Source organism: Eschrichtius robustus, chromosome 15 (assembly GCF_028021215.1).
Source record: "Eschrichtius robustus isolate mEscRob2 chromosome 15, mEscRob2.pri, whole genome shotgun sequence".
Lineage (NCBI taxonomy): Eukaryota > Metazoa > Chordata > Mammalia > Artiodactyla > Eschrichtiidae > Eschrichtius > Eschrichtius robustus.
This window is the reverse complement of record NC_090838.1, coordinates 95,899,725-95,927,353: the sequence shown is the minus strand read 5'-3', so window position 1 is coordinate 95,927,353 and position 27,629 is coordinate 95,899,725. Positions and strand designations below refer to the sequence as shown.

The 27,629-nt window shown below is 42.6% G+C and overlaps 1 protein-coding gene across 1 annotated transcript in view; it reads left to right on the top strand.

Moving 5' to 3' along the window:
• Positions 1–27,629, top strand: part of SEPTIN10 (septin 10) — a 55,853-nt gene that overhangs the window by 2,737 nt on the left and 25,487 nt on the right. Inside the window, exons 2-4 of the mRNA XM_068565200.1 lie at positions 17,681–17,749; positions 23,234–23,354; positions 23,770–23,965. Of these exons, the coding sequence (XP_068421301.1) occupies positions 17,681–17,749; positions 23,234–23,354; positions 23,770–23,965 (386 nt within the window). The remainder of the gene's footprint in view (positions 1–17,680; positions 17,750–23,233; positions 23,355–23,769; positions 23,966–27,629) is intronic.

Genomic DNA, 27,629 nt, shown 5'->3' with positions numbered 1-27,629 from the left:
CGTATAGAGTTGTTCATAATAGTATCTTATAATCCTTTTGATTTCTTCAGTCTGTAGTGACAGTCCCTGTTTCATTCCTGATATTGGTAATTTGCATCTTCTGCCTTTCTTTGTCAGTCTTGCTAGAAGTTTGTCAATTTCATTGATCTTTTCAAAGAACTATTTGTTTCATTGGTTTTTCTCTATTATCTTTGTATTTTCAATAAACTGATTACTGATCTTATCTTTATTTCCTTTGCTTGCTTTTGGTTTATTTTGCTCTTCTTTTTCTAAGTTCTTGAGGGGAGACCTTAGATCACTGATTTGAGACTCTTCCTCCTTTCTAATATAGGCACATGGTGTTAATGAATTTCCCTCTCAGCAGGGCTTTAGCTGTGTTCCACAGATTTTAGTATGTTGTATTTTCATTTTCATTCTACCTTTAGTTTTTAAAGAGCTCTGTGTTAAATCTCACTTGAAACTCTTCAGATTTTCAGACCTTTTTTTTTCATAGAAGCAGACATTAAGACTCAAAGATATGTTGTACAACATAGGGAGTATAGCCAGTATTTTGTAATAACTGTAAATGGAAACTGACCTTCAAAGGTTGTATTAAAAAGACTCAGGGAGGTTTAGTGCATGCTCAAGGAATCACACTAGTGATGATGAGGTCTGCTTTTGGCCATATTTTGCCTGCCACTGTCTCCACATGTCCCCCATTAGTAATTGCATAAGTTTTATGATTCAAGAGATCTTGACTGTATATTTATTGCTGACTCTGATAGTGGATCTTGTCATGACGTTGGCTACCTTTTCCTGTCTCTTGAGAAATATACTCATAATTTTCCGCTTCTTCAGACTATCCTTACCAAAGCTTTTAAATGGTGTCCAGATCTCTTCAATTTCAATCTGCCTCTGTCATTTCCTGTTTCAGATGCTATACTTTTGAACTCTTATGTTTCTTTTTCAGTTATCATTCAGTGAGGATAATTTTTGTATCTTAGAAGCTTCCTTCATTTGTTTTACTTTCTACCTTGAAGTTGTGACTTTTAATTCTTCTCTTTTATGTCCTGGAGTTAATTACCGCCTCAGTGTTTCTGATCTGGAGAGACATCCCTTCCCACTGGTCCAGGTCCTGTAATCATCATAAGATAATGAAAGACCGAGTTCCTGTCCCATCTTCTCTGAAGCTTTCCCAGAGCACTTTAACCTGTGGCAGTCTGTCGTACTGCTTGTTTGCCACTGGTCATGTGCTTCCTTGCAATACCTCCTAACTTATGTTTTGTATTGTTACTTAACTTTTCACATCAATTAAATTTTAGCGAACCTTGCATTCCCCCCCCCCCCTCCTCAGTTAAATGATCTGTCTTCAGGAAAAGCAACCTGTAATATTCTTTGTATCCTCCATAGCCATGATTATACATCTTTGAGGACTGGTGTTGAATATTTTTTATATGGGAAGTATGTTCACCTTGAATCATTTTATTCTTGTTGAATGTTACACACATCAGTTATAAATTCTTATAGGCAGCCAGAAGCTGTTAGTCTGCATTTATGTGCTAACGAGGCTCCACCTTCCTCCAAGCCTTTGAGGTTTTTCCAGGCTGATTTTGATCCTAACACAGTTCCAGACTGTAACTGTTTGTATTGATTATTTATTTATTTATTTGGGTGTGTGGGAAAGGAGGAAGAGAGTGTTTTAAATTTTTATAGTTTACTACAGAATAGACTTACTCTTCTCAAGAATATTTATTAGCCCTTTATTTTTTATTTTATCTATCTATCTATCTATCTATCTATCTATCTATCTATCTATTTATTTTTGGCTGTGTTGGGTCTTTGTTGCTGCGCGCAGGCTTTCTCTAGTTGCGGCAAGCAGGGGCTACTCTTTGTTGCAGTGCACGGGCTTCTCATTGAGGTGACTTCTCTTGCGGAGCACGGGCTATAGGTGCGCGGGCTCAGTAGTTGTGGCTCGCAGGTTCTAGAGCACAGGATCAGTAGTTCTGGCTCATGGGCTTAGTTGCTCCGCGGCATGTGGGATCTTCCCGGACCAGGGCTCAAACCCGTGCCCCTGCATTGACAAGTGGATTCTTAACCACTGCACCACCAGGGAAGTCCCTGGCCCTTTATTTTTAACCATACTAAATTAATTTTCTCTGCTTAAGATTTTAAGTATTCCTGGTACAAAATACCTGATTCTCAAGGCTTTTTCAATGAGAATAATTTTTACACTTTCTTTTGATCATATCTGGGAGGAAGTTTGATTTAGATGATGCTTTATTTTAAAATTTTATTTAACACCTTTTACAATTTGTGTCTACCACTGATTTGAAGATCACAGAAATAAGCAGCTCACAGTCTCAATAACAAAACCACAAGATTAAAAACTACCATTTTAAATACCTTTAAAACCAATCATGATTTAGTATGCTTACAATTTTTTATTATTACTTTTAGTAAATATGCATATTTTGTTCGAGTGTTCTTCCTGTCTTTGAAATTTTGTATTTGGCAGTTACACTTATTTGAAATTAACTCCTTTCTTTGTATTTCTCAAAAAGTCCGGAGATTTCTTCATTGAGGATCTAGCTGAAGCAGTTTAGATACAATAGAACTCAAAAGTTCCTTACACTATGTGATTCGTTCCAGAACTAGTCATTGCAAAGGTGAGCTTTGGTGTGCTAATCTTAAAGTTGTCCAGAATTGTGTTTTGGTGGCCTCTTTTTCCTCATTTGTTTTGGTTAATTTAAATAATGCCACAGGGAGGTACAGGCTCCCTTTTGGCTATCTGCAGGCTTTCCCTGTCAGAGGCAAATGAAGGTGTGTGGTTAGACTTTTACCAGCTTAGGGACGCTCTGAGCCCTGGGTTTTCTGGAGCACTGCCAGGTGCCTTTCCAAGGACAGGATACTTTTAGACCATGTGTTTGGAGCATCTGTTTCGAGAAACATGGTGACCATATTCTCTCAGGAGCCATGATTGACTACATTCTAGAATTTTCAGATTTCTTTCAGTCTGCTTTTTCTGACACTAGAAAAATTTAAATTATGGAATAACTAAATTGTTGGGGCAAATTTTAAAAAATGAACCGGGTATTGAGACTACAAAAGGAAGGTAGAGTCAAACAGAGCATGTGAAATATTTTTGAAATGCAGCCTTTGGGAGAAATGAAGCGGAGGAAAATGAACCTAGGTGTCAGAATTTCACTCCCATTTCTTTGCGTTACAAGGGAAGATGCTTGGAGACGCAAGTAAGCAGAAGTGGCAGCTGTGCCATATGAACATGGAGGGCTGAGGCTGTGGAACCTCTGTTAGGGGAGAGGAATAAAGATACACCCTCTCAGCCATGTTCCATTTAAGGCCATCTGGAATCCTTACCTGTTGAAACAATCCTAAATACTCTGACATCTAGGCCTGAGACAACTGACAGATGGAGATGTAAGCATATGGCAGTTTGGTAGAGGTTGCGTGGTAATCATTTAGTTCACAAAGGATGTGTTTCAGAAATGCTTATTACCAGAAGTAGAAATTATACAGGAGGAATAGGGTTGTTTTCTGGGATGTCAGACCTGAGTAAAACAACTGAAGTAAGTATTAAAATTATGACATATGCTGAAAAAATAAAATACGCATCGTGAAGCATAAGAAGGGGTTACGGTTGGGGGAAAGGAGAAGAGGCAGTTTCTGTTTGAGATGTGTGTGTGGGGAGGGACCAGGAGGACGGGCTGGTCCTGCAGGTTCTTGCCAGTTGTGATGGGGTCCCCGGCCCTGCCAAGCCAGTATCAGGCAGCCTAGCGTCACACAACCACAGGGCTTACCAAAGATGAGGTGCAAGAACTGTGGGACGTCTTCTTTGGTCTCCTTTCGCTCTCCTCTGAAGAACCGGATCAAGGTTATCCTGCCCTCTATTCGGACCATGTTTATGGAGACAGTGAGGAGTCCTTTTGTTCTCATCAGACAGTGTGATTGATATGTGTAGAAAAAGGCCATAAGTAATGAAATGCTAGGTAGAGAGTATATTGATGGATACCATAAATGTTTTGTGAGTGGTCCGTACTCGTTTTTTCATGGACAGATGTAGTTGTGCACAGTGTTATTTTCGCTTAGTTCAGTGTATACTTTTTAACTGGACTATTACTTTGCGTTATTAATTCAGCCAGGATTGCTTGAATGATTTTCAAACATTAAAAGATGTCTTTGTTATAAAGGAGCTTTGTTTTAAGATGAGTTGTTAACTGGGGCCATCCTGTATGTGTAAGTGGGAAATTGTCCTCATCGGCAAATTGGTAGCTAGTGTGCTCAGTCTGCAGGGCAGTGACTCAGGGCTTCAGAAACAAAGGCATTGAGTTGTCCCCACCAAGTCTCCTCTTGTGAAAGTATAACTAGCTTAGGGAAAGTTAGTCAGAGGTCACTTTCCTAACCCCTGGTGAGAACTCGGGAACGGAAAAAGGAGCTTGATTAGCAGTGAAAACAGGTGGGCAGTTGATTTAGGACCAACCTGGGTGAAGAGACTGGAGCGCAGGGCAGCGTGGAGAGGGCTGCGGAGGAAGGTGGGAAATGCTGCATGCAAACGTGGCCTGTTTCAGTCTTTGTCTAGAGCAGTAATTATCATTTTTCATTATTGCCCTTTCTGGAGAAAAATGAAATTTAAATCAAATTTAGTTCATTAATAACATTTAATTAGTCTTATTAAATTAATTGTTCCAATTAATTAAGTTTTCCCTAATGAGAGGAATTTAGTACTAAAGAATAAATTTTTTCAGATAGGGTTGATTGAGCTTTGGAGGTCCACAAACCACTGATTTTTTTCTTTTTTGGTCCCCCAAGAACCAATTTCTACCACCTTAGTGGTGGGGGGATACCCCCATTGAGAATGCATGATCTAGAGTTAGTTTTTCTAGGAATAGGGCAACAGGTGTACTTTGTCTGCTGCTGGATTTGAAAACTTAGTCTAAGACTGTAAATCGTCTGTACATTATGGGTTAAATAAGGCATTTGTGAACCTACTCAGGACCTTAACTGTAATGTTGTTTCTATGGAAACAGTATTCTAGATCCAAAAAGCTTACTAAAATGAACTTTTGGAAAATACAACCTATATGTGAGATGGTGATTTGTACTAGCTTTAAATTTATATAAAGAGTGAGGCCTTTTTGCCAAAACTCAATATTGAGCTTAGTATTAAAGGAAGAGATGGCCATGGATTAGCAGGGAAGTAATATTTTAGGCAGGAAGAAGATTCTTCATCTCAGACTCAGCGTATATACTCAATCTTAAAATATCACGAGATGCCTTTCAATTGTGTTCGCCAATCATGAAAAAAATAGCTTTAAAATTTAATGCATATTTTTTAAAAACTAAAGGAAACTTTAACCATTATTTTCAACTTCTTTAGATGAATCTTTACTTTTTTAGTGGTCTGGTAATCTCTAAAGATCTTTGCAAACACTAAAGTATTCAAGGTATATTTTTGTATGGGACACCACTGGGGTAACTGAGTGCTCCCCATGCTAACATGCATTCACTGGGGCAAGTGCTTGACTTGCATTATCACATTTCTCCTCCCGACTCCACGAGCCGAGTACTGTTATCTCCGTTTTGGGGGTTGAGGGTTAACTCTCTCAAAATTTGTTAACAGACTGTCTCTTGTTTTGCTCCTGCTGTGCTGGTGCCTCTTTGGCCCGGGCCCTGGCACATGGCTTTGGCAGTTGCTTAGTGCTCCCGACCTTTGTATCTCTTGCCACCATAAGCAGTTAGCTCCAGCAGCCCTCTTTTTTAAATTTATTTTTATTTTTTATTTATTTATTTTTGGTTGCATTGAGTCTTCGTTGCTGCGCGCGGGGTTTCTCTAGTTGCGGTGCACGGGCTTCTCATTGCAGTGACTTCTCTTGTTGCGGAGCACAGGCTCTAGGCGCACGGGCTTCAGTAGTTGCGGCATGCAGGCTCAGTTGTGGCTCGCGGGCTCTAGAGCGCAGGCTCAGTAGTTGTGGCACACGGGCTTAGTTGTTCCGCGGCATGTGGGATCTTCCCGGACCAGGGCTCGAACCCGTGTCCCCTGCACTGGCAGGCGGATTCTTAACCACTGCGCCACCAGGGAAGTCCCAGCAGCCTTCTTAAGCCATACATTTACACTGATGTCATGTTAACCCTTCTCTCTTGTGACCTCGGTCATTGAGACAATTTCTAGGGGCTCTCTGTTTTGGGAAAAGATAGGCTGCTTGTCATATAGTAACAGAGATTCTGTTGTGTGGAAAAGAATTATAACTTCCAGTTTCCACATGACTCTGAGAGCCAAAAGAACCTAATACTTAATTGTAATTTGAACAATTGGAGAGACTATTTTATTCTCATTGCATATTTGAATATTTTCTTTTTTATTGCTTCTCACAAATAATCATACATGTATCATCTAAATCATTTGGTTTGTCTTCAGATATTGTTTTTGTTAGCTACTGCTTTCCCATGTATTGATTACTTACTTTTACTTAAAAATTTTTGTTATATCTTTAAGAATTAACTTTTTTATTAAGCTATAATTCATGCACAGTGAAATTTACTTTTTTTTGAAGAGGCCTGAGAATTTGCATTCTAGCAAATTCCCAGAGGACACTCACACCTCTTTTTTTTTTCCCGCAGTTGCATTTTTAATTAATTAATTTATTTATTTATTTTTGGCTGTGTTGGGTCTTCGTTCCTGTGCGAGGGCTTTCTCTAGTTGTGGCAAGCGGGGGCCACTCTTCATCGCGGTGCGCGGGCCTCCCACTGTCGCGGCCTCTCCTGTTGCGGAGCACAGGCTCCAGACGCGCAGGCTCAGTAATTGTGTCACGGGCCTAGTTGCTCCGCAGCATGTGGGATCTTCCCAGACCAGGGCTCGAACCCGCGTCCCCTGCATTGGCAGGCAGATTCTCAACCACTGCGCCACCAGGGAAGCCCGAAATTTACTTTTTTAGTACAAAGTTTCATGAGTTCTGATGAATACATACAGTCATGTAACCAGAGCCACAATGAAAAATAGAGAACTGTTCCAGCATCCTCCACCGCACATTCCTTGGTGCTTCTTTGCAGTCCTCCTCCTAGTGTCTATCACTGATCACTTTTCTGCCCCTATTGCTTTGCCTTTGCCAGAGCGTCATGCATATGGGATTCTCATAGCCTTTGAGCTGGCTTCTTTAGCTAAGAGCAGTGCCTATGAGATTCATCCATCACGTTGCTCATATCCCTCTATTGCCAAGTGCTATTCTGTTGTGTGGATGGTCCACAGTTTAGTTTGTTCATCCATTTTCCAGTTGAAGAACATTTGCGCTGTTTCCAGTTTTTAATAAAGTTACTACATACATACATTCACATACAGGTTTTTATTTGAATAATAGTTTTCATTGTACTGGGGTTGATATCTAGGAGTAGGATTGCTGAGTATAAGCGTGTGTTTTTGTTTTTTTTTTTGGCTGCGTTGGGTCTTCGTTGCTGTGCGTGGGCTTTCTCTAGTTGCAGCGAGCAGGGGCTACTCTTCATTGCGGTGCGCGGGCTTCTCATTGCGGTGGCTTCTCTTGTTGCAGAGCGCAGGCTCTAGGTGCGCAGGCTCAGTAGTTCTGGCGCACAAGCTTAGTTGCTCCGTGGCATGTGGGATCTTCCTGGACCAGGGATCGAACCCGTGTCCCCTGCATTGGCAGGCGGATTCTTAACCACTGCGCCAGCAGGGAAGCCCGGTAAGTGTGTTTTAACCTTAGAAACTGCCAAACTGTTTCTCAAAATGTTTGTGCCAAAATTTGTATTCCCGCTAACGATGGTTCTGCATCCTTGCCAGATAGTTTTTTTTAAAAGTCATTCTGATAGGTATGTAGTGATACCTTGTGTTTTAATTTACATTTGTCTAATGACTAAGGATATTGAGCCTCTTATGTGCTTATTTGCCATCCCTATATCTTTGGTGAAGCACCTGTTCCAGTTTTTTCCCCGTTTTTTTAAATTGAGTTATTGTCTTTTGAGTTGTACAAGTTTTAAAAAATATATAGATATTTCTGACATAAGTTCTTCATGAGATAAATGATTTACAAATCTTTTATCCAAGTATGTGTCTTGTTTTTTCATTCTCTTAACAGTGTGTTTTGAACAGCAGAAGTTTTTTAGTTTATTAGGTTCAGTTTATCATTTTTCTCTTGTGGATCATGCTTTTGGTATTGTAGCTAGGAAATCTTTGCCTTCTTCAGACAGAAGCCCCTTGACTGGAGAGGAGGAGCCTCTGTGGGGGACGCAGGGCGGAGGGGACCGGCGGCGGGGGGCTGTGTGTGGAAGCTTCCTGTGGCTCATGGACACCTGGCAGCACAGAGCCCCGAGGGGAGGTGGTCGCCACTCCCCATCATTCGCTCTCATCCTGGAAAGTTCCAGGCTTTGACTCTCACGGGGCTGGCATACTGTATGCTCACCGCCTCTGTTGAGCCACCTCTGAAACGCCTCCTGCCGCAGGGCCTGATGGATCTCTAGCGAGTGACCCGTGTGATCGCGGCCGATTTCAGCCTCCCGCCTCCTCTCCTTCAGTGTCCTGCTCGCCACCCTCCTTTAGCCTCGCCTTCTAGTGGGGAGCACCTTGACCTTGTCGTCATCCGTAAGGGCACCCCTGAGATCGCAGTCTGACCACGCCTCCCCTCTTCCTGTTCACTCCACCAGGTGCTCCCGGTCCCACGGTTCTCTCATCCCGCCGCCTTTCCCTTCCCCTCACATCCTCCACGCCCTCTTGTCGCTTCGTGGCACGTCTCAGCCGCCTCTCTCGCTTCATCGTTCTCCCCCAGCAAACCCACGCCGCCTGCAGTCAAGCGGTGCCGGACTCCGCTCCTGCGTCCTCACAGCTGAATGCGACGGAGGAGCATTGTGCTGAGTGGTCTTCCTTCATGTCGTGACCACTCGGCTCAAGAGGCCTTGATGCTGCCGACAGACTGTACCGCATGTTCCTCGTTCATTCACCGTCTCATGCTTCTAGGTCGAGGGTTGGTAAACATTTTCTTTAACGGGTCAAACAGTAAACATTTTTGGCTTTGCGAGCCATGTGGTCTCTGTGTACACTGTGTCCTGAAAGCAGCCGCACACGGTCGGTCAGGGAATGGGAGTGGTACTCGTTCTCTTCCAACGCTTTCTTCCAGGACTCCATACTTCTCCGGATTTCTTTCACCCTCTTTGACTGTTCCTTCTCAGTCAGTTGGACTGATTGCTCCCAGTGCCCCAAACTTGGAGAGTCCGAGTCCCCCCAGGGCTCAGTTCTGGGAGCCCTCTCTTTTCTAAGCACCTTCACTCCCAGGGTGACTCACCTCGTCCCACAGCGCTGAGGACTTGCCGTGTATGGGTGACATCAGAATTGTCACCTCCAGTCCGGGTATCTCTGCTCTGTCCACTCGAGCACCCTGCTGCCTACTCAGGACCTTCACTTGAGTGTCCAGCAGGCATCTCCAGTTCCAAGGAGAGCCGCCTTCCCTAACCCCTCCTTCTGCAGTCTTCCCAGTTCCAGGAAGGGACGCTCCCTCCTCCCCGTTGTTCAAGCCCAGAACTTTGGAACCGTTCTCCGCATCGCTCCACATTCTACACTGAGCCTTCAGCAGGTTCCATTGGCTCTGCTGTCGAGGTGGATCCAGAATGTGCCCACATCTCACCTCTTCCACCACTAACAGACTGCCATGGGTTAATGCAGTAGCCTTGCACCTTGTCTCCTTGCTTCTGCCTTGCCATCCTTCAGTGTCCTCTCAACACAGTAGCTGTAATGAATCTTTTACTACAAAGATAACTCACGTCCCTTTATGCTAAAAGCCCTTCAAAGCCAAGTTCTTCAGTACGCCATGGGAACCCTGTGAAGTCCGGCACCACTCTGCCTCTCCCTCCCTTTGCTGCTTCACCTGCTTGCTGTTCTGGGGACCCAAGAGCGCACACAGCTGCCACATCTTTGCAGGTGTCCATTCCCTCTGCCAGGGATGCTCTTCCTCCAGGCGCCCCTTCACCTGCTCTGCTCCCTGTGCCCCTTCTGGTCTTCGCTGAACTGCCGTCTTCCCTGCAATCACCCTGTTCAGAACGGTGGCCCTGACCGGTACCCCACGCCTCCTCCTCGTTTCCTACCCCCATCCCCCTCTGCTGCCTTATTGTTCTCTACTGCATTTATTATTCTCTGTTATCACGTCATAGCATGTGTTTCACTTCGATTTTTGCCTTTCTTCCCCTAACTGGAATGGAAGCTCCATAATGACTTAATTTTTTTTCTTCTATTTTATTAAGTTATTCAGCCCCAAGGCCTCGGACAGTTCCTGGAATATAGGAGGCACTCAATTCATATCTGCTAAATAAATGCATTTTTATAGATATTTGAGGAAGACATATTCTTTTTTCTACATTAGTCTTTGTTAAATTCACATAAGGGATAATGTTAATGGATATCAAGAAGAAAAGGAAATATTTATTCTCCTCCCTTTAGAATCAGACTCTATACATGCTTGCTCATATGTATAAATAATTTTTACTTGTAACCATGGTGTCAACAAAATCTTATATTCTTTTTTTGCCAGTTAATATCACATATAATTTCTCTTAATTTTCATAATTATTGCTTCTAATCTTTGTAAAAATATTCCCTGTTGCCAATATTTCAGTATAGACTCTTAGAATATGCAACTTTATCCTTCCTTTTGAAGATTTATCTTTTTCTGACTTACAAAAATGGGGTAATTACTTCTAAACTGTTACCAGTAGTGTAGTATTAACTATTATAGTATTAACTATGTTCTGTCTGAAAAGTAAACCTGACTGGCTTAGTGAGTTGGGCTGGATTTTTAGTGCTCGTATCAATGTGGAAGAGTACAAGTCTTATGGAATCAGGGGACACTTTTTAAAAGAAATGGGAACTACCACTGTATTTGTTTTTAATAACCCTGTAAAAATTACCCTAGATTTATTATACACTTGACTAAAGAGTCCGGTGATTAGGTGGAAGCTCCTTGAGGGATCCGGGGGCCCGTAGGAACCTTAAACTCAAATCTTCTTTCCTGCTAAGCACTGCGGCCTATCAGTTTACCTTTGTCTGAAAGGCGTGGAGGTGCTCCTGGCCTCACTGGGAGGCTGAGGGAATGTCCCGCCCTGCTGCCTTCTGCTGTCCTCCTCGCACTTCAGCTGAAGCCGCTGTAGGTTACACTGCACTTACTGCAGCTTCCAGCCACGCCAGGGGTGCATTCATGCTTTTGCACACACTGACTCCTTTACATCCTTTTCTCCTTTGCTAGGAAAATTCCTATTTCTCCCTCAAGGCTCAGCTCAAGCCTTTTCTTGGCAGTGCCATCTCTAACCGTGCGGGGGTCATTTCACCACGAGCCACTCCTGTGCCCTGTCCATAGTTGTATGCATGTCTCCTACCTGTGCTCAAATTCAAACCGCAAAGATATGACTTATTCACCTTTGAGCCTCAAATGCCTGGGGTCCTGAAAATGTAGGTCTTTTAGTAAATACTGTGTATATTTGTGGAATAAACGAAAAGCAATGTATATTGATAGACTTCCCACTTATTCTTCAGTATTCTTTTCTTCCCCAAATGTTCCTCGTCAATTTTAAGTCCTTTAAACGAGTTCTTCTGCCTTCCCCTGTCCTAAGTAATTGACTTCTCAACTTTGATTGGCTTGTCACCTAGCCTGCCTGGGACATACTTCCTCTCCCTGGAATGCAAACCATCTACTTTTCATTTAAATAAGCCTTTCCGTATCAACTAGGTGTGGTTGTGTTGTGTCTTTCCTTAATCCACCTTGTCTGTACTTGCAGTTTCCCATGACTCATCCTTCATTCTCCATCACATCACATACTTTTCCTCATTGCTTGCTCACAGGTCATACATTCTGAGTTGAAAGCGATCTTAGAAGATCAGAGCAGGAACTGGCGCCACAGTTTGCCTGGGTCAGCAGCTGAATCCTTCCCGGGCAGCCCATCCCATCTTGTTAGACAGCTTGAGACCTTCAGAAGTTTCTCTTTGCTGTGTCAGGTCAGCCTCTCTAGTTCATTCACGGGTCCTGCTTTTTCCCTTGGGAGATTCATCTCCATGAAACAGACTATAGATGTTTGAATATGCTTTGCTGTCCCCTGATGCTGCAACAGGCCAACAACATTGGGGAGAAGTACCTCACACAGAACTAGAAAGTAATTTTTAGAAGGCTTAAAAACTTCTGTATAAGACATGAAGCCATAAGAGAACTCGGAAAAAACTTAGATTCCTGTTTTTAAAAAACTTGGAGTGTGGAAAGATTTTCTAAGCTTTACATTTAAGGAAGAACCCATAATAGAAAAGATTGATAGATTGAGCTCTATGGAAACCGAGAAGATCAGTGACAAATCCAGAAAAGACATTTGTAATACACATGACAAGCATGGAGTTACATCCAACAGCTCTCGTTAATAAGAAACAAAAAAGGAATACCCTAATAGGCAAATGGGAAAACGTGAACTGGTGATGAATGAAAATATACTATGTACTTTTTAGGCCAGTAACCTGAAAAAAAATGTTCAGAATACCAGAAATCAAATTAAGATTTCAGTTTTTGCCTAACAGATTGACACTTAAAAATTGTTAACACCTGTATTGATGATGACTATATAATGAAATGATACTTTATTTTTATACTGATTTTGGAAATGTAAGTAGTTTGGCAATATGTTCATACCTCTGACCAGTAATTACATTCTAGGGATTTCTTGTGAGAAAACTTATCAGATAGATGTACACAGTGATCAGTGGTTGTACAGGTGTGTGTGGGGTCCTCAAGGAAGAGCCAGGAGTGTTAGAGATTGACTTGGGGGGGGCATGGGGTGGGGGAGGGTAACGCCCTGGAGGAGAAAGGGGAGGAAGCAGAATCCCCAGAGAGACCCTCAGAGGCCGTGCGGATCCGGCAGAGTCTGGGCCAGCCCAGTGCCTGCCAGGGCAGCCTGCGCGGGGCAGAAGAGCCCAGGTCCTGACACCGCACCGCGCTCAGGCCTCGGCTAGGCTTCCTGGGAAGGCGTGGTGTGGGGCCAGTCCTGCAGGCCCAGCTGCTGGAGGCCGTCAGCTCATTGCATCCTGTGTAGCCAGAGGGCAGTTCTTGTTGGAGGGACATCTGCGGGGCACACCGTTTGGCTGCCACGGAGGAGTGTTCATGGTAGTGTTATTTAAGTGACACAATTAGAAAGGGTGTTTTTTCCTGTAATAAACATAAAATACTCCTTTTCTAATTAAGTGGGGGAAATTAATTTCAAAATAAGATTGCATTTGTATCTGAAGCAGCTACTGTAAGGGTTTTTTTTGAGCTTAAAATCCCTAACTCTTTTTCATATGAATTACTATCAAGAATTTTCCCATCTTGATGATCTTTTGAGGCTGCATATGAGACTTTGTAGTTACCCTTTAACTTTTATGTTTATTGGAGATGGTGGTAAAATTGAAGTGATATTTTGATGGAACTTGGCCTACCCTAAGCTGCCCTCGACCAAGACTGTCTTGGAGGGACAGGAGGCCCACATGTTGCTTCTTGTGACGGTGCCCAGTCTTATTGATTCAATTGGATTGTTTCTTTTTTTCCCTGGTTGTAATTAGTATCCACTTCCAGAATCAACTTCTGTATAGTTTGAATAAGGTAATTTTACTACTTGTTTTTAGGAAAATTTTAGATGAGTATATTAACTTTATTTTTAAAGTTTACTTAAGCTGAAGATTTAATAAAATGATTTAAATAATGCATCTGTGGACTCTTTCAAAGTATTGTTTTAAGCCAAAGAACGCGGATCTCTTGAAACCCATAAAATAGGCCCAGATAACTATTTTGACCTCTCTGCTCTTCATTCTCTCTTACTTTTTTTTTTTTCTGGCCTAAAGAACTCCAAGCAGTACCAGAGGACAATTTGAAAACCGTGGTTCTATTTCTTGGATTAGCTTTACAAAGATAAAAACTGTGAGAAAGTGAAGTTAAAATGAAGCTATTGTAACCCAAGTCATAATTCTGTTCCTCCAAAGCTCACTGTTGCACCTAGAGAGGTGATGAAGCATTACAGGACTGTTTCCAGGCGAGTCAGAAGAGTTGTCAGGAAATCTAGGGTCCCGTTGTGAATCACCGAATTTTCCCCATAACTGACCGGGAGGAAGAAGGTCACCTACCACCTGTCTCCAAGGGACCCCAGGACAGATTGTGTGCAGTCTCTGTTGCGTTGCCCATACTCCCCAAACTGATATTTTGAAGAAGGTGGAGAACCTGATCTTCCCCAAAATGTTCTGGCATTTTTTTCTGTGATTCGTTATATACTACAACTTTTAAAAAATGTGTTAGACTTTGGCAGGAGTTAAAAGTACTGTATAAAGTTTTTCTTTCTAGGATGTAGGTGTAGAGATTTAAATACATGTGTGTTTGTGTATGTATGATGTATGCTTGTATTTAGAATAAAAGCTACTGACTGTCGTCATATGTAGATGGTGATTTTGTTAGTTTCCCTGGTGCCTTGGAATGAGATTTGATTGCCTATTATGAGCTTGTGTTTTCTCTGAGATAAGTTCTTAAGATCAAGGGCCGTGTCTTTTCCTCCTAAGACCCAGTTCCCAGCATAGGATTTGCTAAGAAGCTAGTCAGTGGTGGAGCGGACTGGAATTCCACTTCCAGTTTTTTTTAAATTTAGTGTTTGCCACTAGAGGGACGGGGTCAACTCTTGTCCCTTTGTTATTTTACCTTCAGTAATGTTAATTTATTAAAAACTGTTTTCATTCTAAAATGTGTTTTGGAAATTTGACTAGTCAGGTAGTACCAGTGGAAAATACTAAAAACAACTATTTATAATACTTTTATGTGACTCATTTTTACTTCCCGATCAAAATACTTATCCACAGAGATTTAAAGTAAGCTTTTTGGCAGGTGTTCAGAAACACAGGAAATGAATAAACAAAAGTGGATATTTGATATGAACTTACATAAATGACAGAAGTGTAACTTTGGTTTTATTAGTCAAAGTTTAAAGTTTAATCATAAAGGAGTACAAACCCTATCTCATTTTTTCTAAGCAAATTTTACACATCAATGAAACTGCTTCCTAAGCAGCATTTCACAAAAATTTTGATATGCTCTCCATTATATTAAAACCCCAAAACTACTTTCTTACTGTAGTTTTTTAAAGATTAATTTTCATTAGAGTTCTGTAGTTTATGAAGTTCAGTTAGACGTGGCGGCACCTGCTCCCATCCCGACGGCAGCGGATGGCTGCGCAGAGGCTCTGCTCGCTTTCCCTCCGGGCCTGCGCGGGGCCCTGAGCCGGAGCTTCGGGGGCACCTGGGTCCCGACAGCAGGTCCCAGCCCAGGCGGACACTCCAGGCCTCAACCCGCAACTCGTCTGCCCCCGCTCGGCTTCTCGCCTCTTCGTAACTTCGCAGCCAGAGACGATGAGCGTTGTGTTTCCAGCAAACTTTCCCTCACGGTTCACTTTATCCAGATAAGAAATCCGGCCTCCCTTCCGGGGCTCAGGGGTCATCCCACCTTATGCCGCCTCGCCTGATGTTTGGCCGTCTCTTGGCCCAGCGCAGTGTCGTTGTCTTTCCTCTTTGTGCGTGCGGCCGTGACCACTGCTCTCTTTTCCCAGTGCTCTCACTCTTCTGTGCTGGCTCAGAACAGGGGCTGGGGGGAGTCAGGGAGGTGTGTGTACAGTTAAAACCACACTAGGCCAGTTCTGGTGGGCTTCGTATCATTACGTGCTTTTCACTTTTTAAATGGTTAAGTACACAGCCAGTGCCTGTGTGTTCATCCCGAGCCTCGGCTGTGCTCGTATACGGGGCCTCTTCCCACTGGCCAGAGCCACCTGTCGCCACAGTGCGCTCAGTTGGCTGCTCAGGGTTTGGACTCGCTACGTGTCCTGTTAAGTCCCAGGGCCAGTCTTCAAAAGCTTACTTTACCCAGAAAGTACCAGAGGAAGGGGGTCGTTAGCGTTGCGTAGAACGCAGTCCCCATGTGCCCCGTGTGTCTGTGTGGCGTTGCGTTCACAGCCCAGGGTGGGGGGAAGGGCGGTTCGAGGCGCCAGACACGCCCCTCCCTTGCCGCAGGGTCCGTCCCCGTCCCCTGTGTGGGCAAAGCTGTTCACTGCAGCGTAGTTCACTGTAGTTAAAGACAGTGCCTCCTCATGTTGTGTAGTTTACAGAACAGAGCGCTGTCCTGTAGAGGGAGTGACACGTTCTGCCGAAACAGCCTGCACCAGAGAGGTTTTTTTTTTTTTTGAGAGGGAGTGTTCATTTTTTATTTATTTTTTAAACAGAGTCACAGATTTATTTATTTATTTTTGGCTGCGTTGGGTCTTCATTGCTGCGCGCAGGCTTTCTCTAGTTGCGGTGCGTGGGCTTCTCATTGTGGTGGCTTCTCTTGTTGCGGAGCACAGGCTCTAGGCCCATGGGCTCAGTAGTTGTGGCTCGCAGGCTCTAGAGCGCAGGCTCAGTAGTTGTGGCGCACAGGCTTAGGTGCTCCGCGGCATGTGGGATCTTCCCGGACCAGGGCTCGAACCCATGTCCCCTGCATTGGTAGGTGGATTCCTTTTTTTTTTAATTATTATTTTATTTATTATTTTTGGCTGCGTTGGGTCTTCGTTGCTGCGTGTGGGCTTTCTCTAGTTGCAGCGAGCGGGGGCTACTCTTTGTTGTGGTGCGCGGGCTTCTCATCGCAGTGGCTTCTCGTTGCGGAGCACGGGCTCTAGACGCGCAGGCTTCAGTAGTTGTGGCTCGTGGGCTTAGCTGCTCTGCGACACGTGGGATCTTCCTGGACCAGGGCTTGAACCCGTGTCCCCTGCATTGGCTGGCGGATTCTTAACCACCGTGCCACCAGGGAAGTCCCCCCACCATAGATTAAGTGGAAAGGAAACACCCGCTGCAGAGCATGGGTTATGTGCCATGTCTGTGAGCCAGAGACTGCACGTTCCCAGCACGCACATCCTCTACCCGCAGGAGGTGGCCTCTGGGGAGAGCACTGCCAAGGCTGCAGGGAGTCAGGGGAGGAAGGGAACGTACTTATTCTGCTCTGTGTTCTCATTGGCACTGTTTGCGTTTTTGCTTACTACATCCACGTTCCTGTTACTTTTTAAAAAGGCCACGTTTCCTCCGTGTCTTGCACTGCCCTCCAGAGTAGGGCGGCAGTGCCCTTTAGGCGGTTGCTCGGAAATTAAATTCCCACAGCTTCTCTGGTACTGTCTTCCCCACTCCCTGCATACAGGTGACTGAGTACTTGGTCTACACTTGGTACAGTAGAACGAACACCAGCTTTGCAGTCAGAGTAGACCTGTGCCTACAGCTTACTGGCTTGTATGGTTTAGGGTGAGTTACTTAACCTTTCAGAATCCTAATTTTCTCGTGCAGGCTGTGGAGTGGTAATGTGTGTAGCTCAGATCTGTCCTGAGGATCAAATAAGAGCACGTACTCCGTGAGCTGGCATGGTGATGGGCATGTGGTAGAGGTTCTATACATGATAATTTTTACATTTTTGTGTGTGTGGGTGTAAGTGCAATAATGTGTATCATGTGTTGACTATCACATATTACTTACCTGTGCAGATATCCTTCCAGCAAGAAAACCACAGTTTTAAACATGAGTCACTTATGTAGATCACAAGTCAAAGCTTGGCGATAATGACAATATTGGAATTCCTTTTTAATGTAAGTACATTACTTAGATATAGGTTTTTTTGGAGTAATATCTGTGTTTTCTTTTTCAGCTCTTTCAGTCTCACATGGCAACAAAAACAGCTCATATGTCCCCACAAGTATTTGACAATGAAGAGAAAGTGAGTATATCTTTTAAGTAGACCCACCTTGTACTCTGGATGCCTCTGTGGTTTCAGAATAACTACTGAGAGACCTGACAGACTTTTGTTGGTACTTACCTTGAATATGAATTAACTGTTATGTTGATCCAAGTTAAAAATCAGTGACGAACTGCATCACTGTCGACTGTCCACAGCGTCTCTACCCTGCCTGACGTTAAGCAGATGCAGGTTCCAGCTCTGCCACGGCAGGCGGGGGGAACCTGGCACTGCTGTAGCGGGCGTCCTCGCAGACCTTGGTGATGACAAGGTGGGACGCCACAGGATGGCCCTGTCAGAGCCTTCCTGAGTGCGAGGTCAGACCTTAGTGCTTCTGAGGGCCTTCTGAGGGCCTGCACAGGATGCGTTTGGGTAATTTGTATTAAAAGTTATATTTAAAAAGAGGGAGTAAATTTAATTTGGTGAACGAGGCAAGTTGTCCGTGTTTTGAAAGAGAAAACTGTAACCGTGAGCACGGGTCACGAGATCCCTTTCCTTTAGCTCCGTGCTCCAGCAGCCTCTGCCTCCCCACACGTGCTGAGGTCCCCCCAGTTCTGATACCACCGAGCTGGCCACCGAGCTGCCATCATTTTATCTCTCCTCTCTCACTGGTGATTGTAGTCTGTTCCATCTTTATTTTATCACCTCGCAGACTTTGAATTACTCTTAATCTGCCTTCTAACACGTTGCTTTGCTGAAACTACTGCAGTTGTTTAGTGACTGATGCACTGAGTGCTCACTGCTTAGTCCTCATTTTCTCCAGCCCCTCTTCTTCCTTAAATGATGCTGACCACTCCCACATTTTTGAAAAGCTTCTTTTATTTCCATGACACTAAAATCACGTGCTTTAGAACCAGGAGGGATTCTATAGGCCGTTTAGTTCAACTTTTGTGCTTCTCCGATAGAAACTCTAACAAGTACTGTTCTAATCCTCTTGAACGCTCTCACGGCCAGCTGGGAAGCATAGTGTGTTTCTTCATTCTCTCTTCTTTTTAAATCACAGAGATAACAGGCTTACCTGGTAAAAGGGACTCGAAGGGCACAACTCGTTCGTGGACTAGTTTTCTGTTGCTCCGTAACAAATGGCACGGACTGAGCTGCTTGAAACAGCAGCTGTTGATTAGCTCCCAGCCTGCGGGTCGGGAGAGCCAGGATGTCTCCCTGGCTTCTCCACCCAGGCCTCACGTGCAGGAGGTCGGCTGCTGGTTCCCAGCTGGGACCGCACCCCACCCCACCCCCGACTCTTCCAGGTTGTCGGCAGAGTTCCGTTCTTTGCTGGCCGGTTGCTGCCAGCCTCTGGAGATCATTCTTAGGTCCTTGCGACCCATACAGCAAGGGGAACTGGAAAGGCAAGGCCCCTTCATGCTTCAAATCCCTTCCACTCGGAAATCCTCTGTCCCTTTTAAGGGTCCACCCCGGATAATCTCCCTTTCTAAGGTTAACTGATTTGGGACCTTAATGACATCTGTAAAACCCCTTCACCACAGCACCTAGATTAGTGTTTGAATAACCAGAAGGTGTGGGTACACCCGGTGCCAGCAGTCTTGGGGTCCTCGTGGGAACTCTCCCACCATATACAGTGAAAAGCTCGTCTTTCTCACCTACACCTCCAGGTCCACTCCCAATAGTCTGCCACTACCCTTTGAGACATCTTCATCCATATTCATATATATATGAGAATATATGAAAAGATTTTTTCTTTTTGAAACTCAAATCACAGTGAATAAATCACTGTTTAGATACTTAGCATCTGAGATTTCTCCACGTGTGGAATGTGTCAGTCGTTCAGGATTCCATCGTGTGGATTCACTACAACTTGTTTATCCATTTGCCAGTTGTTGGACCTTTGCTTGTTTCTTGCCACTTCTGACTGTTTGGAGGAAAGCTGCTACGACCATCCGTGCGTCAGTCCTTGTGTGGATGGGTGCTCTTTATCTTGGGTGCTGGCAAGCGGGGTTTTCTGGCTGTGCAGTTACGTGTATTTAACTTTATAAGAAACCACTGCCTGCCTTCCAGAGCAGCTGTGCCATTTTGCATTTGCAGCAGCGAACTTATCAGAGTTCCCATTTTTGTTCATCATCTCCAACACTTGATGTTATCAACCTTTTAAATTTTTGCCATTTTAGTGGCTCTTCAGGGGTATCTTATTGTAGTTGTGCTTCACATTTTCCTGATAACTATTAATAATGTTGAGCACTCTTTCATTTGCTCATTGGCTATTTTGTTATCTTTTTTGTGAAGTGTCTGTTCAAGTGTTTTACCCATTTTTTTTTTAATGGGTTGTCTTGTTATTGAATCTTACAAAATTCTTTATGTATTCTGAATACAAGTGCTTTGTCATATATATACTATTTTCTCCCAGTCTGTGACTTGCATATTCCTTGATGACTCTAAGTTCTTAATTTTGATTAAGTAGACAAATAGGTAAATAATAGATTGTCACAATACCACACTCCTTGGTGATTGTAGCCTCAGATTAGGTACTGTAAGTCCTTCAGCTTGTTCTTTTGTACAATCAATCTAGCTGTTCTAAGTCTTCTGCCTTCCCATATGAATTTTACCATCAGTGTGTCGGTTACTGTATTGACAGCATATATTTGGGTCTTGCTCTTTTATCCAGTCTGACAATTTCCTTTTAATTGAAAAGTTTAGACCTACATTGTCTAGTATGGTGGCCACTAGCCACACGTGGCTATTTAAATTTAAATTAGTTTAAATTAAATAAAATTTAAAAGTTCCTTCCTCGGTTGCATGCGTTACATGCAGGTGCTCAGTGTCTGCACGTGGCTGGTGGCTCCTGTTGGCAGCTCAGCATTGTCATGGAAGGTCCTGTTGGACAGCTAGCTGGCTTAGACCACTTCTGTTTCATTATAGACACAGCTGTTTTAAGTCTACCAACTGGCCATGTGTTTTTTTTTTACGTTTTTTTTTGAATTGTATTTTATTTTTTTATACAGCAGGTTATTATTAGTTATCCATTTGATACATATTAGTGTATACATGTCAATCCCAACCTCCCAGTTCATCCCACCACCACTTCCCCCCTTGGTGTCCATACATTTGTGGCCATGTGTTTTCCATTTGTCCCATTTGTTCTTTCATTTTTTTTTTCTTTTCCTGCCTCCTTTTGGATTAATGGAGTATTTTTATGATTGCTTACTAGCTAACCCTCTTCGGTCTTTTATTTTTTTAAACAGTAATTGATGTGGGCTTTAACTTATCACTCACTGCCTTCAGTGTTGCAGCACTTCCTGTATAGTGTAGAAACCTTATGACAGTGTAACTCCATTCCCCTTCCCATCTTTTGTGCTGTCACAGTCATGCATCCTGCTTCTCCATGTATCATAAATCCTGTAATACACTGTTGTTATTGCTTTAAACAATCTATATTTTCAAGAAATTAAAACAAGCAAAAAATTCTCTTAACATTTACCCATATTTTTACCTTTCTGACAGTCTTCATCCTTTTTGTAGATCTGAGTTTCCATCTGTTGTCATTTTCCTTTCTCTTGGAGAACTTTTAGCATTTCTTGTCGTGTAGCATTTCTGGTCGTGACATTTCGTAAATGTCATTTGTACATTTAGCAAATGTAGCTGTCTTCATTTGCCTTCACCTGTGAGGGGTGTTTTCATTGGATTCAGAACTCTGGGCTGTCACTTCTTCTTTGGCGCTTTACTGGTGCTGTTCTGTCGTCTTTTGGTGCGCGTCTTATGTTGTACTTGTCTGTAATATGCCTCCCCACCCCTGGTTGCTTGTAAAGCTTTCTTCATCCTTACATGTAGATGGTTTGCTCTGATGTGCCTGGCCGTGGGATCCTTTGGATTTTTTCGTTTGTAGTTTGCTAGAATTCTTGGATCTCTGAGTTCATGCCGAAACAATTAGAACGTTTTCAGTCACCATTACTTAGACATTTCCTTCCTCCCTCCTCTGGCTCCCATTTCTTTCCCACCCGGCATTCCGATTATAGGTATGTTAGACCATTTGATATTGTGGCAGGTTTTGAGGCTCTGTTATAGTTTTATCTTTTCTATGAGAGATTTTTAGCTTGGATAAATAGATATTTAGCATGGATAATGATATTGAACAAAGTTTCCTTCCATTGTTTCATCTGCTGTTAATACTATTCAATAACTTTTTAATTTCTGATGTTGCATTTTTCCATTCTAGGAATTCCATTTGTTGCCTTTCGTTGTTGTCGAGCGGTTTCACGTTTCTCTTATAATTCCCTGTCACGTCACCCATTATATGCATCTCTTTTTCCTGTAGAAAAAGAGCACATTTTTCTTCTTTAACATATTTATCAGAGTTCTTTTTAAGTTCTTATCAGCTAGTTCAACATCTGGCTCATTTGTGGATCTCGTTTTTTTGACTGTTATTTTCCTTGACTATGAATCACATTTTTTTGCTTCTTCCTATGTAGTGCTTTGGTTGTATAGTAGATGTTGTGGATGATACACTGTAGAGGTGCTGGCCTCTGTCGTCTTCTGAGGAGTGTTGGCCTTTGATCTAGCACGCAGTTAAGTCACTGGCTGCTCACACTGATCTGTGTTATGGCAGGTCTATTTCAGCTGTGCCTTCAGTACCAGAGAGGTTTCTGATTCCTGGGATGTGATCCTCACTCCTAAAGTGAGGCCCATCTAGGGTTTTGTGTGTTTACTGAGCCCCTGTAACTTACAGACTTTAAATTCAAGCTCCCCAGGCTGGCCCTCTTGGAAACTCTGTTTGGCTCCTTCCGGTTCCCATTTCCCCTATACATGTGCAGTTCAGCACTCAGCCAAAGATTTGAGGGTGTGTATGCAAAGGCTGGACTCCCTCCTTTCTGGGATTTTCCCTTTGAGGTTTCAGCTGACCTGCCTGCCCTTGCCTCCACTGGCTTCTGACCCCAGTGAGACTCTCACCTCCATCCTGCACTCTGTCTGCTTGTGCGGCAGTGACCGGGGTCTGCCCTCAGGAGAAGCTAGCAGATGTGTGTGTCTCAGTGACCGAAGGAACTGACTGTAGTTGTTATTAGCAAGGAGGTGGGTGTGACATAAGTTACTCTGCCGTTACTGGGGACTGGAACTGTATCTGTAATTTCACACTGTACCTCTTTCACTTGACATTTTAATGTGGGAATTTAAGTTCTTAAACATTTATCAAAAACATCTTTCATGACTTTTACACACTTCATTTTGTGAATGATTATGCCATAGTTTACTTGAGTATTTTCCTGTTTTGGGAAATCAAATATTTTTATGTCATAAGTAGTGCTGGACTCTCATCATAGGAAGATAATAAGAAATATGTGTTTTGAGGGTCTGGACACAGGTTTCTCACAAACTTAACCAGTTGTATCTTGGGGGAGGTATAATGATCAAAAAGCCTTTAATTTTTTTTCTGATAAATTATGTTTATCTCTAATGTGCCTATATCCTGTTTTAGTAAAACTTTAAAAAATTGTTGCCGTTGTTTTTGTTTCCTTCCAGCAAAAAAAAGAAAATACTCGTTCTTTAGCCATGTCTGGCCATGTTGGTTTTGAGAGTCTGCCTGATCAGCTGGTCAACAGATCGATTCAGCAAGGCTTCTGCTTTAATATTCTCTGCGTGGGTAAGTGCCCAGCCCCCCTAGATTCTTCCTTCCTGCCCTGTGCTCACTTCCTTCTTGTCATGAGCAGCATGGTGCCCACGTTAGCAACTTAAGATCATGATTACAGATTTTTTTTCAGTTATTTAAATTCTATCAGTTTTGGTTTTCTTAGCTGTACTGCTTTAAACTTTTTGTTTGTTCTTTAAACATTTCAGTGCTTTCTTCAGAGTTCTGAGTAACTTAGCACACGTGATTCATTCTTATGCTCTGCTGGTGACTCAGTGGACCAGCCTTCGTATGTATGTATTTCAGGGACAATCCAGCCTTTGAAGTATTTGAAATATTTGGGATCCGTGAAACCATTGTAAGAGTTTACTGTTCTGTTTTTCTTCATCCATCCTGTGCACCTGTGAAGATGTCCCTGCATTTCTTTCAGGGGAGACTGGAATTGGAAAATCAACGCTGATTGACACATTATTTAATACGAATTTTGAAGACCATGAATCCTCACATTTTTACCCACATGTTAGTCTTAAAGCACAGACATACGAACTCCAGGAAAGTAACGTTCGATTGAAACTGACCATCGTGAACACAGTGGGATTTGGTGACCAAATAAACAAAGAAGAGAGGTACATGCTTTCCTCTTGTAATAAAATAGGTTTTTCTTATTTCAGGATATCTGCCTTCTTGTCCTATGTGCTGTGATTTGATTTTCAACTGTGGAAACCCATGCCTTTCCTCCCAGACTTAAATTTTTTAAATAATTAAGCAATATTTTATTATTGTTAACAAATTGACATTTTTCTATCCAGTTGTCTAATTTCTTTAGAGTAATTTGAATCACATTTTTAAAATGTGTTTCAGCAAAAATAGTTTTAGTTATTTCCTGATATGACAATTTGGTGTATATTAAGTGATTTAAACTAACTTTCAGGCAAGACTTGTCTTGTTGAGAAAAAAAAACAAAAAACAAAAAACAAGGCATATATGGCAAATATATGATTGCCAGATCCATGGTGCATGAATTGTTTTGTGAAATTCTAACTAAATTAGCCAGGTACATTATTAAGCATTGCAGGAAAGGTTTGATAACGAAATTTTTATTTGTATTTTATATTAGGTCACTATTTTTGTCATTATTTCTACGGTATTATAATTATTCTTTTTTAAAAATTTTATTTATTTATGTATTTATTTTTATTATTTTTCCGGGGGGGCTGTGACGGGTCTTAGTTGCGGTACGCAGGCTCTTTGTTGTGGCGTGCGAGTTTTTTCTCTCTAGTTGTGGTGCATGGGCTCCAGAGCACGTGGGCTCTGTAGTTTGCAGCACATGGGCTCTCTCGTTGAGGTGCACAGGCTCAGTAGTTGTGGAGCGCGGGCTCAGTAGTGTGGTGCGCAGGCTTAGTTGCTTTGCGGCCTGTGGGACCTTAGTTCCCAACCAGGGATCAAACCCGCGTCCCCTGCGTTGGCAGGCAGACTTTACCATTGGACCAGCAGGGAAGCCCCTCCTATGGTATTATAAAGATTGATTATAGATTCTATATGAAATTTAAACTATAAAAGGAGGAAATAGACTGGGGCAAAGCAATGACTGTTTGTTCTTTCTCCTTTTTGAAAATTATATATTTTCATTATTAGAGGTAGTTTCCTAGGTCCTAAAAGTTTGCTTTAGAGGGAAAATATGTTGCATCATTGACTGTCTTTATGTGTTAGCCTGTTCAGAACACTTGTGTGTTCTGCTTTAGATTTCAGGAAACAGTTTTGTGGGCTTTCTGGAGGAAGCAGGTCGGTGGAGGAGGCAAAGGCCTTTTCTGTATAGAAATCACTTACATTTATTCTTAGATATTTGGTAGTTTTGATGATCTTGTAAATGGTATCTTTTACAAATATTTCATTTTCTATTTAGTGTATGGAAATATAATTGATCTTGCATATAGCCACTTCTGTGAATTCTCTGATTAATTCCAATAACTCGTCTCTAAATTTGTTTAGGTTTTCTATGTATGTAACAGTATAATCTGAAACTAATGGCATATTCCTCCTTTCTAATTCTTTTGTTTCTTCTTTTTAAATAAGTTTTATTGCTGTATAATTTTTTTTTTAATTTATTTGTTTTTTATTTTTGGCTGCATTGGGTCTTCGTTGCTGCGCATGGGCTTTCTCTAGTTGCAGCGAGCGGGGGCCACTCTTTGTTGCGGTGCGCGGGCTTCTCATTGCGGTAGCTTCTCTTGTTGTGGAGCACGGGCTCTAGAGCACAGGCTCAGTAGTTGTGGCTCGCGGGCTCTAGAGCGCAGGCTCAGTAGTTGTGGCGCACGGGCATAGTTGCTCCGCGGCATGTGGGATCTTCCCGGATCAGGGATTGAACCCGTGTTCCCTGCGTTGGCAGGCGGATTCTTAACCACTGCACCACCAGGGAAGCCCTATTGCTGTATAATTTACATAGAATAATACAATGCATTGTTTGCTTAAGTGTACAATTTCGTTACTTTTGACAAATGTGTAGTTCCTACCCACCACCACGACAGTTATAGGAAGTGTCCACAGCCTTGAGTCCCCTCACGTGCCCTGCAGGCCACTTCTTCCCCAGGGGCTCCCCCGGGGCAGTGCTTTCTCCTGGGGCGGGTGCTGTGCCTTCTCCTCGGCACCCTCTGGTGAAGTCTCGGTGCTTTGGCCTCCCTGAGCGCCTGTGTCTCCTCCGTCCTCAGTGGGTCTGCCAGGCTTTGTGCTCTCTTTTGTGCTGGGCCCCAGAAACTTGTCTGCAGGCAGTGGGCTGGGAGGCTGTAGACTCCCCTCATTCATCTCCCTCCCAGTGATCAGCGTTCTCACTGCCTGTTGTCCTGTGTCTGAAACCCCCTTTCCATGTATTTTTGTCCGGGCGGGGGCGGGGGCGGGGTGTGGATCCAGTTGCCGCTCCTCCAGCAGCATGGCTGAAGACAGTGGTCTTTATTTCCTTTCCCACATTTTAATGCCTGACTGCACTGGGACTGGCAGTACTCCACTGGAGTCAGTGGGGATAGTGGGCGTCGTTGCCTTGCCCTGACTCCAGAGGGACCGCTTCCTTTTTGCCCTGAATTATGCTGCTTTCTTTTTTTCAGTTAGAATAAGGAAGTTACTTTATATTATTAGTAGAGTTGTTTTTTTAAAATCATGAATACGTATTATCAGATTTTTTTTTGCATTCTCTGGAAAAGATTGTAATTTCTCTCCTTTAATAAGATGAATTACAGTAACTGACTTTTTATTGGTAAATTAACCTGGCAGTCTTGGATACCATTTGGTATTCTTTTTATATTGTGCTGTATCTGATTTTTTTTTTCCTTTTAGTATTTTTGCATGTTATATCTATAAGTGGGGTTTTCAACCAGTATCTTATACTATCCTTTTTTTTTTTTTAAATAAAGGTTATGTTAGCCTTCTAAAATGAGTTTGGGGAGTTTTTCACTCTGTTTTTTGGAAAAATTTGTGTAAGATTAGAGTTATTCTTCCCTGGAATGATTGGTGGAACTTGCCAGTAAAACCATCCGGGCCTGGAGTTTTCTGAGAAGATTTTGAGTTATTAATTAATTTTCTTTAATGATTATAGGGCAATTTGGAGTTGTTTTTTGAGACAGTTTTGAAAAGTTACAATTTTCCAGGAATCTGTTTCATCCAAATTCCCAAATATATTTACTTAAAGATGTTGATAATATTCTTCTAATATATTTTCATTGTCTTCATCATCTGTAATGACATCTACACCTCCTTTCCTGGTACTGGTTATTTGTGCTTGTTTCTTTTCTCCTTGGTCAGCCTCGACGAAGTGTGGTAAGTTTACTTGGTCTTTTCAAATTTTGGCTTTGTCGACCCTATCAATTTTATACTTATTGTTTTTCCTATTTTATTAATTTCTGCTCTTATATCTGTAATTACTTTTCTTTGGATTTTGATCTAATTTGCTCTGATTTCTCATTGATTCTCAGCCTTATGTATTTAAGATTATAAATTACCCTCTAAGCATGGCTTTACCCATACTTACCCTCTAATAAGTGTGGCTGCGTCCCACAAATTTTGATATGTAGTATTGATATTTCCAATTTCAATTAACTTTTAATTTTTTCTTTTATTTTATCCTGAAGAACAGACACATTTATCACTATGTAGCAACCTTTTCCTCTTGTGAGGCTTCTGTGTTGTCAGACGTCACTTTCTTGTGGAGGCATGTTCTTCTGTTCCTTCACTTCAGCCTTTGGGTACTCTTGTGCTTTAGATGTGCTTCTGATCAAGCATATGGTTTTCTTTTTAAAATCCACTGTG